The sequence below is a fragment of the Dermacentor andersoni genome, chromosome 5, assembly GCF_023375885.2.
Source record: "Dermacentor andersoni chromosome 5, qqDerAnde1_hic_scaffold, whole genome shotgun sequence".
In the NCBI taxonomy this organism is placed as follows: Eukaryota; Metazoa; Arthropoda; class Arachnida; order Ixodida; family Ixodidae; genus Dermacentor; species Dermacentor andersoni.
Genome location: NC_092818.1, coordinates 59,286,459 through 59,301,362, shown reverse-complemented (window position 1 = coordinate 59,301,362; position 14,904 = coordinate 59,286,459). Strand labels below are relative to the sequence as shown.

At 49.6% G+C, this 14,904-nt stretch overlaps 1 protein-coding gene across 2 annotated transcripts in view; it reads right to left on the bottom strand.

The window, feature by feature from the left end:
• LOC126530696 (uncharacterized) overlaps positions 1-10,895 on the bottom strand; it is a 57,153-nt gene extending 46,258 nt beyond the window's left edge. The window contains exon 1 of one of the 2 annotated variants that reach the window (XM_055070736.2): positions 10,451-10,895. In XM_055070736.2, coding sequence (XP_054926711.1) covers positions 10,451-10,502 — 52 coding nt within the window. In that variant the 5' untranslated portion in view covers positions 10,503-10,895. The remainder of the gene's footprint in view (positions 1-10,450) is intronic. The other variant, XM_050177962.3, reaches the window with a different exon arrangement.
• Between the last annotated feature and the right edge of the window lie 4,009 nt (positions 10,896-14,904).

Sequence of the window (14,904 nt, the reverse complement as noted above, 5' to 3'; positions counted from 1 at the left end):
TTGAGAGGCAGTGCGCTCGCAAGGTTGCCCGTTATTATTTTATTGCGCTATGCTTCCAGCCAAAAAGTGTGTGAACAGTAAAGTCCTCAAACTACAGGCACAAAAGCAGTGCGAGAATTTATATGCACACAGAGCTCGAGTGAGAGAAAAACACGCGCAATGCCCTATCGTGCGGGAACTTACCACGGGCTGCGGCGAAGCAATGAAAGCGACGCACGGAACCAAGTCCTGACGTTCAGCTTGCGGAACACGTTTGTCCCTCGTTTTCACGGGCCACGCTTGTGTGACTTAACTTGCGCAGTTTAAGCTCGCACACCCGACGCGCGCCGACAACGTGAACAGAGCGGCCCGCAGTTCTCATTAGTTGCGTGCAAGGAGCCTTATTAATCAGCTTCGATGAACAGCGCTTGGTAACGAATCATTGGTTTTTCACATGCAGCGGAAACGAAACCGGGACATTTATTTGCGATGCAAAGTGGTTCTGGAGGTTTGATGCGGCAAATTGGAGAATTATCCAGTAATTTCTTCAAGTTTCTAGCGCATGTCGCTGCAAGAGAGGCTCGGCGCAGGTTTTGTTTTCAAAGCAGTAACCTTCTTCCCAATGCCGTCCGAAAGGATATCCAAGGGCCCTATAGCGTAAACCTATTCCAACATGTTTTTATTCCAATCTCCTGACGTCAAATTTGCGTAGCCGCACACGCAAGCATCGGGCGGTGACCAGCAGGGTTGTCTCAGTAGTCCAATAAAACGCTCTCCTCGTTTATAGGAGGTCACTTTTGTTTGCTTTAAAAACGAATAACATTGCCTACACTTAGCGGCTTGTCTTATCTAATTGGCTGACAAGAGGCGAGGAGCACGCTCAACTGGAGAAAGATTCGATGGGGTTGAGCCAGTGTAATGAAAATTGATAACCGGATGAAGAGGGTGGTGGCGGCGTCTGCTATTGGTCCGCTTTCCCTTACTTATATTGCGGTGGCTGGTTGAAAATCGCGGCGGCATGCAGCGGAAGGTTAAGAATGCCGCTAAAACCGATCCTCAGCAAGGAATAGTTGGCAAACGAGATCGTAAATATGCCGAAATTGCTCGAAAACGTCACACAGCCGCACAGAAAGCTTTATTGCATGTAAATAAACCAATGCTCGCCGGTAGGTGCGAGTAGCCAGTGCCTGAGCCATCGGCGGCAGCCATCTTTTCTCCCTTTCGGAACTGGGCAGCCTGTGCCGATCCTGAAGAAAACTCAGTTTTGTTCGGCATATTAATGCATCTTTGACGCGTGCCCGTCACTATGACGTGTGAGTTCTCGCGGTTTTGTAACGTCGCGTGGCAGGCAGGTGAAGTGTGTGTCGCCCGAAAACTTTTGACCAATAGCGGATCGCTAATGGCGAAAAGGCGTCGAATGATAAACAAGCATTTTTTTTTCTTTCCAATCATGCATAATCAGTGTGTTGGCGTCATATCAGATGGGGCGTGTTACGTTTCGCCTACAACGCGCGGTAATGCCGGCGCGGATGCAACGGACGCCGGGGCTTTGTTCAAAGCGGCGGACATTTTGGCCCGTTCAACGCCGCCGCAACGCCTGCCCGCCAAGCGTGTCCAGGCGTGTTTCAGTGCCACGTGTCTACGTGTGTGCGTGTGTGTGTGTGTGCCCACGCTTGTCAAAGCGCGGCAGCCGGGGAGCGGAGCTCCCCCAAGTGAAGGTTGGCGATGCGTCACTACACTCGGTTCAGCAGGTCTCTCGGTTCGACAGTTCGCGCCGTCGTGGGGTCATGCTCCGCCGTCCCGTGACCTTCATCCCGTGACCTTCATCCCGTGACCTTCTCTTTTGGACCGCGACGCCGAGGGTATAAGAGCAGCTGCCCCCGGACGCCAGGAGAGAGGCTCCGATTTGTACTGTTGAGTTACGTGCTCTCCCGTCTCTCCACTTCGGTCGACCTGACCGGCCGCTCTTTTGCTATGTTAGAATAAACAAGTTTTTCTGTTACCAGTCTTCTCTTGCTTTGCCGGGACCTTCGGATGCTTCCAGTGCCCCAGGCCGCCAGGCCAACGCTACCCTTGGGGCTTGCGACCCATTGGCAATAACGGGCGTCAGCACCGAGACCCCAACAACTCGTGCCAGCGGTGCGATTCCAACATCTGGTGGCAGCGGTGGGATCGCGACAACGGAGGCCAGCAGCGAAGAGATGCGGTTGACTGTATGCTGAGCAGCACAACGACCATCCGGGAGCAGTGCAACGAGCCCTGTGTGATGACTGGTTGCCTGCAGCGGAACGACTGCGCTGAAGTCTTGGCTGCGAGGTTTGGTGAGTGCGGGACTTTCTTCTTCTGAGTTTTGCCAGGCTTTTGTTAGTGTTAGAAACAGAGCTGGTAATTGTGGTTGTCGTTGCTGCCGGGTTAGTTTGCGGCAAGACAATAGTAGGCAGTAGAGAAAGCAGCATTCAGAGCAGCCATGGATTTGAAGTCGTTGCGCAAACCGAAATTGCTGGAGCTTGCAAGAGAGTTGGGTCTGGATGTCTCAGACAAACTCAGAAAACCAGAACTGCTAAGGGCTATTCTTGAGTTAGAAGCTGAGGATGACGAGCTGTCGGATTGCCTTGAGACCATTGAGGAGCGGGCAAAAAGACAGGAGCGCGAACTTAAAGAACAAAAAGAGAAAGAAAAAGAAGAGCGCGACCGTCAACACGCGTTGGAAATGAAGCGTCTCGAGTTAGAGATGGAACGCGCTCGTAATGGAAGTCAGGCACACGGTGCAGGAGAACGAGTATTGTTCAAAATGACTGACCTGATGCGGCCGTTTAAGCTTGGAGAGGACATTGGTTTGTTCCTGGTTAACTTTGAGCGAACGTGCGAGAAGCAGGGGTTCTCTCGGGAAACGTGGCCACAGCGCTTGCTCACTTTGCTACCCGGCGAGGCGGCCGACGTAGTCGCTCGCTTGGAGAGAGAGGAGGCAGAGGATTTCGACAAAGTGAAATCGAGTCTGCTAAAAAAGTACCGGCTGTCAGCGGAGGCGTTCCGTCGGAAGTTTCGGGAAAATGAGAAAGGCAGAAGTGAGTCATATACAGAGTTTGCGTACAGGCTTATGTCAAACATGCAGGAGTGGCTCAAAGAAGAGAAAGCGTTTGGTGACCACGAGAAAGTTCTGCAGTGTTTCGGGCTAGAACAGTTTTATAGTCGGTTACCTGAGAACGTGCGGTACTGGGTCTTGGATAGGCCAGACGTTAGTACGGTGGCTAGAGCCGCTGAGTTAGCCGAGGAGTTTGTGACGCGTCGGGCTCGTGGAGCTAAGGACGGTCAAAAGGGTGAATTTGGCTCCAAGTATGAGAGGCCAAAGTTCACGCCCATGAGAGCAAAGGGGGACACACGTAGTTCGGATGCGAGTGAAAGCAGTCCGACCGAACGTAAGGAGACGGCGGCAACCGAAGCCGAACGCAGAAAGCGGTTCGAGATGAGGCAAGCGCGCGTTTGTTATACGTGCCAGAAGCCGGGTCACTTTTCGGCGCAGTGTCCGACCGAACGTAAGGAGACGGCGGCAGCCGAAGCCGAACGCAGAAAGCGGTTCGAGGCGAGGCAAGCGCGCCTGTGTTATACGTGCCAGAAGCCGGGTCACTTTTCGGCGCAGTGCCCAGAAACAAAAACACAAGTCGTGTTTTTGTCTATATGCAGCACTGACGAGAACATGAAGCTTCTCGAGCCTTACATGCGAGACCTCCTCGTGAACGGGAAAGAGTGCCGAGTGCTTCGCGATTCCGCAGCTACAATGGATGTAGTTCACCCCTCTTACGTAGAACCCGATATGTTCACGGGCGAGTGCGCATGGATCAAGCAAGCAGTGGAAGCTCATAGCGTGTGTCTGCCGGTAGCAAAAGTGCTTATTGAAGGACCTTTCGGAGCACTTGAGACGGAGGCCGCAGTGTCATCTATGCTGCCCCCCCAGTACCCGTACTTATTTTCAAACAGGTCCGATCACCTCCTGCGCGAGAAGGGGCTTTTGTTTGGTGAGGCTAGCGTTCAGGCCTTAACCAGATCGAAGGTTCGGGAGCTCGCTGCAAAGGCGGTAGATGCGGGGCCGACGTTGTTGAACGATGAGAAAGGGTCAGAGGCGCAGCAAGCTGGTATTCAGAGCACGCCCGAACGGGATAAAATTGAGCCTGTAGCGTTAAAGGCACCAGATACTGGAGAGGAAATTTCCGATGCGGGAAAGTTAGAAGAGCTTCCGGTCGAGCTTCCGGGACTAGGCTCAGTGACAAACAGGAAAGACACCGATCAAGTCATTAGTGACTTAATAAGTAAAGCATCGCTGTCGCCTGAGCAGAAAACCGAACTACACCAGCTCTTACAAGAGTTTCAAGGTCTGTTCTCTGAGAGGCCTGGTAGGACTTCTGTCCTTACTCATGACATAGAACTTACCTCCCCAGAGCCAGTACGATCCAAGGCGTACCGGGTGTCACCCCGCCAGAGCGATATTATGGAGGCTGAGGTAAAGAAAATGCTACAGCTCGGTGTTATTGAAGCGGGTGAGAGTGATTATACCTCCCCTTTGATTTTAGTTGAGGTACCGGGCAAGGAACCTCGTCCTTGCGTCGACTACCGCAGGCTTATTTCCATCACTAAGGATCAAATTTATCCGATCCCTAACATCGAGGAGCGCCTTGAGAGAGTGAGTAGCGCTCAGTTTATTTCCACCCTAGATCTTGTCAGGGGTTATTGGCAGGTTCCACTTACAGAAGAGGCTAGTAGGTATGCGGCGTTCATTTCACCAATGGGGACATTCCGTCCTAAAGTTTTGAGTTTTGGTTTGAAGAACGCGCCATACTGCTTTTCAAGCCTCATGGATAAAGTGTTGCGGGGACAGCAAGAATTCGCTTTACCGTATCTAGACGACGTAGCGATATTCTCCGCATCCTGGCCTGAGCATATGGCGCACTTGCGGGCAGTGCTAACCCGCTTGCGCGATGCGGGCTTGACAGTCAAGGCTCCCAAGTGCCAGTTAGCACAGGCCGAGGTTGTCTACCTCGGACACGTGATTGGTCGGGGTTGTCGCCGCCCCTCTGAAATAAAGGTGGCCGCTGTGCGAGACTTCCCCAACCGCGTACGAAGACCGATATTCGGTCGTTCTTGGGTGTCGCCGGCTACTATCAGAGGTACATCCCCAGGTACTCTGATATCGCGGCTCCCTTGACGGATGCTCTAAGAAAGACAGAGCCGCAAACAGTCGTCTGGGATGAGACGAAGGAAAGAGCTTTTAGCGCCCTAAAGAGCGCCCTAACAAGCCAGCCTGTGCTACGATCGCCCGACTACACAAAAGGGTTCGTTGTTCAGTGTGATGCTAGTGAGCGAGGCATGGGCGTTGTACTGTGCCAACGGGAAAATGGAGAAGTAGAACACCCCGTCCTGTATGCTAGTCGTAAGCTGACCAGTCGTGAGCAGGCGTATAGCGCCACCGAGAAAGAGTGTGCGTGTATCGTGTGGGCCGTTCAGAAATTGTCATGTTACCTAGCCGGCTCGAGGTTTATCATTGAAACGGATCACTGCCCTCTCCAATGGCTGCAGACCATCTCTCCCAAAAATGGCCGCCTCCTGCGCTGGAGCCTCGCTTTGCAACAATATTCCTTTGAGGTGCGTTACAAAAAGGGGAGTCTCAACGGTAACGCCGATGGCTTAAGTCGAAGCCCCTAACGTGAGAATCAGCCTCAAAATTGCTTGTTACTGATGTTTTCTTCCTGAGGCAGGATTTTTAACCTATTGCTTTTGTGTAGTGTTTCAAAGTGATGATGTGCTTTTTAGTGCAATTTTTCCGATTTGTGGACGCGTTCTGAGTGCTGCTAAACTACTGTAAGGAACTAGGCAGCAGTATAAAAGGGGAAAGAGCCTGGCAGGGCTTAGTGAGGTTTGTGCCGTGCTTGCTGACTGAGCGGTTGACTTTCAGGCGTGGTTCTAACGCTTGCCGGAAACGAGAACAAAAATGTCAACTCTCCCGAAGTCACTTTGCAGTGTCCTGTGTGCACCTGAACGTGAGAACGAGGCCTTCTCTGTGCGCTGCGCTCAAGAAACGCCAAAGGACGCCCGACTTCGGTTATGAGCTTCATCGAGCGACATCCCTCCGGACAGCGGATGCAGTCCCCTGACCATCGGGATCTCCTTCCCCCGGCGGGGCGGTCTGTTACGTTTCGCCTACAACGCGCGGTAATGCCGGCGCGGATGCAACGGACGCCGGGGCTTTGTTCAAAGCGGCGGACATTTTGGCCCGTTCAACGCCGCCGCAACGCCTGCCCGCCAAGCGTGTCCAGGCGTGTTTCAGTGCCACGTGTCTACGTGTGTGCGTGTGTGTGTGTGTGCCCACGCTTGTCAAAGCGCGGCAGCCGGGGAGCGGAGCTCCCCCAAGTGAAGGTTGGCGATGCGTCACTACACTCGGTTCAGGAGGTCTCTCGGTTCGACAGTTCGCGCCGTCGTGGGGTCATGCTCCGCCGTCCCGTGACCTTCATCCCGTGACCTTCATCCCGTGACCTTCTCTTTTGGACCGCGACGCCGAGGGTATAAGAGCAGCTGCCCCCGGACGCCAGGAGAGAGGCTCCGATTTGTACTGTTGAGTTACGTGCTCTCCCGTCTCTCCACTTCGGTCGACCTGACCGGCCGCTCTTTTGCTATGTTAGAATAAACAAGTTTTTCTGTTACCAGTCTTCTCTTGCTTTGCCGGGACCTTCGGATGCTTCCAGTGCCCCAGGCCGCCAGGCCAACGCTACCCTTGGGGCTTGCGACCCATTGGCAATAACGGGCGTCAGCACCGAGACCCCAACAACTCGTGCCAGCGGTGCGATTCCAACAGGCGCTATCGCGGTTTTCGTGACGTCGTGTGACAGACAGGCGAAGTGGGGGTGGTTCGAAAAAGTTTTTGACCAATGCCAGAGGGCTGATTGCAGATTTGGAATAGAAAAGTTTGGAATAGCTTTACGTTATGGCGCCCCAATGGTGCAAATAACTGCTGGCGTGGCTTTATTGATTTATATCAGAACAGAGAGATTAGGCTTTCTTAATCCGTTGGACGATCAGGGCGATTATTGCACTTTACAGACCTGAATAGAGGTACGGCAAAGATAGCCGAACCACTCAACATGATGCCCCCTGGCGGCCTAAGCTGTTCCCAATATGGCAGACACGGACAGTGTTTTCAGACCACTCTGCATCTTGAGTAAACCCTATCACATGCGTAATTTAAGTAACATGTATTAGGAAACCTACATAGAAACACCCACTCCCGAAGTAAACAAAACGGTGTCAAGAGATGTAATTCTGTGATATTTCTTCCTATGTGTAAGCAAGTCAGCAAAAACACACTAACTGTTGCTAATAAGATGTGGCATACCTGTCGGAGCAATCAACCCGAGAAACGCTGCACTAACAAATCAAGAAATGTTAAACTTGACCTTTGATATACAAACGCCGCGATTTAGCGATACAGCGATACCAAGATTCTGTGCCGAAATGAGAGATCGAGAGAAAGGCAAAGACAGGGGAATTAACCATTATTTCCGGTTGGCTACCCTGTACCGTGAGAGGGAAAGGTATGAGATGGATGAGAGCAAAATAATACGAAAACAAAACACACGATACACACACAAACATACAATACAGAACTGTTTCTGTGGGCGCTCTCACGCACCCTGCGAAGGCATCGCATATCATTATCGAAACCGGCCGACACGAACATCAGCGCGAGCCGATATGAGAGCACTGCTATGTCATTTAAAAGACACCTGACTTTGTTACAAATTGTGACTGTACACTGTGTGACATAGAATGCATGAGTGAGACATTGACGCTTGGTAACGCTGGAACGAGATGTTCCAGCGTACAAAAGGCGGTCTTTCGGTGGTATGTGTTGCCAAAAAAGGAAAAAAAGAATGTCGGCAACTTGACAATTTCTAACTTAAAGAAGCAATAATTTGCATAGACTGAGCATTCTTCAGCAAGCTTGCGTGGCTGGAGAATTCTCTTCAATACAATGTCAGTGTCAATGTCAATATGTCAATGTCATTGTCAATATTTTGACAATGTCAAAATATCAGTAATATATTTGGCATGGAATCATTTACTATTTCGTATAAACCCATGGCTGCTTTTTCTATTTCCAAATCAAATAACGATGAACGATCGTGAAAGAACCTGCAGATGTAAATTTATTATTTCATGCTAGGCACCGCATCCAGATTTTTTGGCAGCTATCCCACAAATAGCACCGTAGGAGAGCAAATGGTGAGAAACTAATTTTTGTTGTTCTCACTATAAATGCAAGCACTTATAGGTGTATTCGGAATATTTCTTCAATGAATGTAAGCCATGTAGCAGGATGTCAAGGATACCACCAAAATTGCGATGCGGAAAGGATGCACCGTGATTCTCGAAGTGTGCAACAAATAAAATGAATGCGTTCTAGCATTCATCTGAAGATTTGCCTTTATTGCAGGTAGCTTCAATAGCTGGTCACGATGTTCTTTCCAAAATTACCGTGCATCCCAGTGCCGGTCGCTTGTACTGCCCAGAAGGCAGTGATCAGGCTGACTTACACATGACCCTACGTTCAGTTACTTTTTCATTAGCCAAAGCCAAGCCTTTGGCCTTTGCTTCATGTTCAGTGACTTCCGCATGGACCGTGATGCCCACACTTTCTTCAAGTAGAGCAAGCGCTTGAATTTACCGCATGTTCTTTCATAGCTGCCCGGCCTATCGATGCCTTTCTTCCGCAGGAAACACTTTGAACTGTTTCTCACGCATGGCTGCTTCGGTTTTCAGAAAATCGCGTGGTAATTTCGTTTATCACAGCTGGAATAGCTTTCTCTTACGCTACGTAATATACCTGCGGAGTGCGACGACAGATAGCGGGCGTGAGGCCTTTCCTCAAACCCTGTATGGCTAAAGAAGAAAAAGCACACAGACCAAATGGTGGAATATTTCACTTTTGTTGAAATGTTATTCATTTTTGTTATGGCGGCAGCTAGTTTCGCACACACGACATGCCGTATTCATTGGATAGCCATTTAAAACAGCATCGCTTCCACAAAGCGAAACTGACGGCAACATCGTCGCGTATTCCCGAGGCGATATTTTCTTGTCATGCACTCCCTGCGTCAGTGTCTGTAAAGAGCGCTTCGGCGTTAGTAGAGCGCTTGCTGCTGGAACGGAAAGCGTACAGCTTTCAGCTTGAGGCCATGATTACAGCTGTTCTAGGGATATCGCTTTTCCTTATTTTTTTGTACGGCGCAGTTTCCTATTCACATATTATCGCTTAATGAATGATTACAGTCAGCCTTCATGAAGTAGGTGCATGCGGCAAATTCCAGTGAGGTGTGTAGCGCATTGAATAGGCCCAAACTTCGACAGAAGCTCTGTTCCAAACGGAGCACGCGGACTAAAATGATAAATCCGAAGCCTACTATTTTATACCGCAATTATTGTGTGCATCTGTGAAATAGCGTCCTGACAAACAAAAACCACAGATGCAACGCCGTGGTACAGTTCTTAGTCATCACCCAATTGGTAGAGGGTACGGCTCGGTTGCGGGAAGTTGGCGGTTGGAACATCACCACCGCTACGCTTGCGCTTCAAGACCCAATACGAGCAAGACACCGCTGTCGTTAAACTCAAATACCTAAGATGCAGTAACTTGAGGTCGTGCCACGAAAAAAGGGTGCACAAACGGTTCTTGTGTCTTTCGCGGGCTCTTATGGAAATTGTGCGCACGTCCGAAAATTATCGTGCACGGCAAGCACTTTTTTCTCCGTTCCGGCCCATCTCGAAAGAGCCGCCTGTATTATTGTCTCAGTATAATGCTGTGTCATGTTACAGTTTTTGTCAATTTGCAAGTGCTCTTCAGTGCGCCTCGAATCCCAACATTAGCCTGGAGCACATTTTTCTCACGAGGACTGCTTTGGTGCTAGGGAGATTTCTAATAGCACTACATACTATACAGTCCTTACGAAAGCATAAAAAATGCGAAGGAATTCATCACTACGTCGCAGTGAGAGTTCACTCACATAGAAGCCAAATTTCAAATGGACGCAGTGTCGCAAGCGCTACCACAAAGCGCGAACCCTGTCCTAAATTAAAATTTATGCACCTGAAGCCACGCATCTTCCGAGACACATTGTCTGTGGTTGTCGCTAAAATGTCGCTTGCGCTCCGCAAGCGATGTTTGTGTACGCACTACAAAGTGAGGGTCACGAGTACTATTACGCTTTTTCAGCGCTGCAGGCTTCGCAACGCAGTAGCGATGCCTGGGTGCAGAGCATTACTGAATAGACATAAGACCAGCTTATAGAGGGCCGATATTTCGGTACACATGTAGAGCGACACACATGCCCGCATGACAGCGAGAGTGGCTGTGAGCGTATGCAAGTTTTGAAGGATGTGGTCAGTAGTTGACACGAGAAATTACAAGCATCGGGAATGGGCGACTCACCTGGCAGCGATAGCAGCATGAACAGGAAGAGAGCACACGGATGGCACTTCATCGCCCGGCAAGGTTTGCAGGCGCTGCGTCTGTATCTCCCGGCTGGAGAAAATGGGGTCAAGGCAGCTGCCAAGTCCCGAAGCCCCTCACGTGCCACCTCGCGTCTGCCATGTGACGTATCCGCCGCAAATCGTGCGCGATTGTCAGATGTATACCGAAGCACTTTTTTTTGTTTCTTTAAGCACGAGCTAAAATCCGCTCATGAGACTCGCGGCGATGTCGACGCCGCCAGAGCCCAGCGCCAGCGGAGCCACTTCCCTATCGCAGCGTCCGCGCACGACCGTTCCCTCAGTCGTCTCATCGTCGCAGCGGACGAATTGCCGTTCAGGAGCAAGCGCTAAGCTGAGCGACGCATCTTCGACCGCAGCGCGGCGTTCACTCGCGCTCGCGAGTCGATCGCAGCTCCTTTTTGAGAGTCCGCGTGGGGACACGCGGTCTGCCGAGGAGCGGCGCGTGACGTCACAGCCCGCCGGTTGGGCTCAGATGCCCCCTCGTGGAGGACTTTCCGTCGCGCGACGTCGCGGGCGCCGCGGAGGGGGCCTTCAGTTTTGCCGGCGCGAATCTATAGGGAGAGAGTGCGGCAACCGCCGCCGCTCAATACGTGGTCGTAGCGGCTTAATTCCCGACTCTTAAGGGGACGGTTGGGACTGTCCGCAGAACTTATTTTAGCACTCTCGTCGCGAAGACTGTCGTTCGGTAGAAGGCCTATCGATTAAAGTGTGAAGGTTAAGCGTCGCCCCTTCATTTGCGTCTGCACGCGGAGGTTCCAAGTACTTTCGTGCACTCGTGTACCCTTGATGTTATAGGCGATTAGCGAAACACCTGTAATGACTGCACTGTTTCGCCATTAACGTTTGTACCGAAGGTGCGGGGAGTTTTATATGAGGGAGCAGCTAAATAAAGTACATTGTGCCGAGCACGCAAGCAGCACTAAATCTGGCACACAACCTTTGGTAGGTTGTCTGCCTTGGTAAGACACGAATGATTTGAAAAATGGCTGCGAAGTACAGGCAGCGCTTATTCCGTTTAGATATAATATAGCGCAAGCAAATTTCGAGAACGCAGTCCTTTCTGAAGGGACAAATAAGGCAAGCTAAGAAATATTTCATGCCTTTTGTACCAATAAATCTGCGTGCACGCCCTAACTGACCCAGAAGTTTGGCCTATAGATAACGGAAGAGATTTAGCGGCATGTGTCGTTACCGGCAGTGCAATATTCGTGAAGTTGCTGCCCTTTCTTTGTTTTTTTTTTTTGCTTTATTATGGTATATTGCACATTTAGCTCAGTACCTCAAAGAACGTATAGGCCCAATAATTAGGTAGTGTTGGGAGAAAGACGCAACAGCTGTAGTATGTGAACATAATAACTTGCCCAGAGTAAAGTACGGAAAAAGTCTGACATAGGAGGATCATTATTTAAACACCGTTATCAGTCTAATTATGTTTTGCTGAAGAAAACCATGATCGAGAGCGTTCTTCACTTGCAATATTCTTGCGTAAATCAAACCCATTTTGCTTGTTTTCTTTCTTGCTTTGGCGCCCTTTATCTTAGCCACGTTTATGTGTTCGACGAATTGCAAGGTGTGCCCTACTTCTCAACCTCGGCCGCCTAGAATGTAATCTCTATGCACTGCTCTAGTGAAATCTCATATCGTTCAAACTATCGTAAGGGCTAGCTGCAACGAGACCAACATCTATCACCGAGGCAAAAACAGAAACGTTTTTTTTTTTTTCTACGCAACACTTTGTTTTGATTCCAAGAACAGCGGGGTGGTTGACTAGGGAGTTTCAACTGAGGTGCTGTCATTACAGAATATACTATGCCATGGTATTACTGTGAGTTGTGGTTGACAGTGAGCTTGCTACTTCATGTGTCTGCTGATGTGCTCATAAGCTTCCGTGATTTGTGGATGGTATGATATAAAGCAGGTTACATCACAAAGCTATCACTGACATTGTCGATCCTCTTCGATAACTTCTGGCACAATTTGTTTTTCTTTGGTGGCTTGTTTGCTAGTGAATGACCGTTAGCCATTGTTAAGATGATATTGCCTGAACCAGTTATGAAGTAAATTACGTGCTAGTTGTTATTGCATACCAATCCTACACACTAAATCGGTGTGATCAAGGGTTTGGAGAAGTTCTGCATAGCTTGGTAGAAACGTGCAAGTTAAACAAATATGGCAAAGGCCAAGAACAAACAAAGCTCGACACCTATCCCCAACTAGCTGAAATAGTCATTATGACGGTATTGCTATACTTTTTCGGAGAAGAAAAGCCCATACAAAAGACAATTTTCCATCGGATCATGAAACTGCTATTCTCATCCAGCACGACCATGGTGTCATTGGCACGACTAGCTTGCCCACAGCCATGCCACTTTAGGTTCGCTTTACGCGCGACATGTCGTTCGGTGGTCGTTTTAAACATCACCTTTTGTAAAGTGGACATCAGTAATTAAAGTTGCGGGTTTGCCTAATCATTTGCACCAAACCGCATCCCCGTTGATGAAAGAGGTTCATTTCAAAAATAAATATCCACCGTTCTTTATATTATACATTGTTAGTCGATCAGCTTAATTTATTATAAGAGGTCATTGTTTGCACGAGCTAATTTTGTTATTTCAATGCTATTGAGTATTTGCACCTCGTGAAGACCCGCATTATACAAAAATTTTGGTCGGCTGTATAAGGGATGTAATCGAAGTGGGATTTGCGAGACGTCTTGTGCGTGCGGCAGAAGCTTTATGGGCACCATAAGGTACAGAAATGGCGCAACCAAATGCCCAATTGACATTCATTCACGGGTTAGAAAGCGTATATAATATACGGGGTTAAGCTATGACTGTTGGAGGTCTTACGCGCCAGTTTTGCGATCGTGGTCGCTCCCTATTCGTACCGCGCCTGTTTGTTTCGCAGAGAGTGTTCAGGCACTAGGGCTTAGAAGGGACCCGGCCCCTACTGGCGACTCCCGAAACTGCCCTGCATCGCTCGAGCCCAACGTATTCGTAAATAGTTGGGGCTGCTGCGCTTCTATCAATCTTGTGCGCTAGCGCTACCTATGGAAACAGACATGATCCGCTCGTGGTCAAATTGTTAGGTATCCCTCTGTCTTGCTGGCCGAGTCTCTTCACGCCACTGCTGAACCCTACGTGTCAAAGCGAGGGACGCCGCAGCTGAGCAAGCGTAAACGTTTTGCAACAGTTTGCACACATGCAGACCTGCTGTTAACTTCTGGTGGGCGTCGGTTTCACTACGGTGACTTATATCGAGTATGGCAAGGTTGCTGCTCTCAAACACAACCTGCTCGGATCGACAAACGTGTGCGGCTCTCTCAACTCAGCGCGCGAGGCTAAATGCACCTCCGATGGAGTCACGCGTAGTGCTATAATGGTGCCAGTGTGCGCGCGACGCATGAATGATCGCGTAATGACTCACTTTCTCTGCAAAACGGTGCCAAAGTGAGGAGATGACATTTATTCGCGCAATATGGTAGCTTATACGCCTAAAATATGTTACAGCTAGTGGGAGTCCTACAGTCTGATATTGCAGTCGTACTCACTTTCTCTTCCTAGCGGGCTTGCCGCGTGGCGAAGGCGGTGGGCCCAAGTTGGCATCCCTGTGTTTTGAGGCCCGAGGTTCCTCATGCCATTTCAAGACGCTACGCCTCGAGCGCAGGCGTACCATAACCGAGCAAGCACGCAATTTCTGCAAAAAAAAAAAAAAAAAAAAAAATCCAGGCTATAAGACGTCATAATCGCTTATGAGCAGAGGTTGGAGTTTTGTGGGTGATACGTACTGTGTTTCAGGGAGCTGTTAAACGTGATCACTCCTACTGGGATCGGCAAGCGTACTGCCCAGGTGTGCCCCTCTGAACGTCCCACCAGAGGACAAATTTAAGTCCGATTGCGTCGGGCGTCGCGCGACTACGTTTCCATAGGCGCCCGCGACATATTCATGATCGAATAATAACTCCCTTCTTCTACACAATGATATCGAAGTAGGCCGCGTGGGTAGTACGGTTGCAACGATAGAAGCGAGAACATTATAACACAGTTTTGTTACATGTGACTTCAGCAAGCATTCCCCTAGACCGATATGAAAGACGCTTAATTGGCGGTTGCAGAAACTGTTGTTGTTCCCACCATTTAAGCTTTGTGGGGAAGTAAACTGGCACGCTAAAGGTGCATTCCGTATTTATTGTTTTCAGAAATACAAGATAGGCCGAAGAACATTGCGACTTTTTGTGTTCTGAAAAATGTTGTGGGTCCTCTTGGAACGATACTAGATCTAAAAGTCTTTGTGTAGTTGCCGGAAAGCCACGAGGGGCAGTGAATTCTGCTCACTTAGTTTCCAGGCAAATTACGGTAAATGAAACTTTGCGTTCAAGCCCATCATGAATAA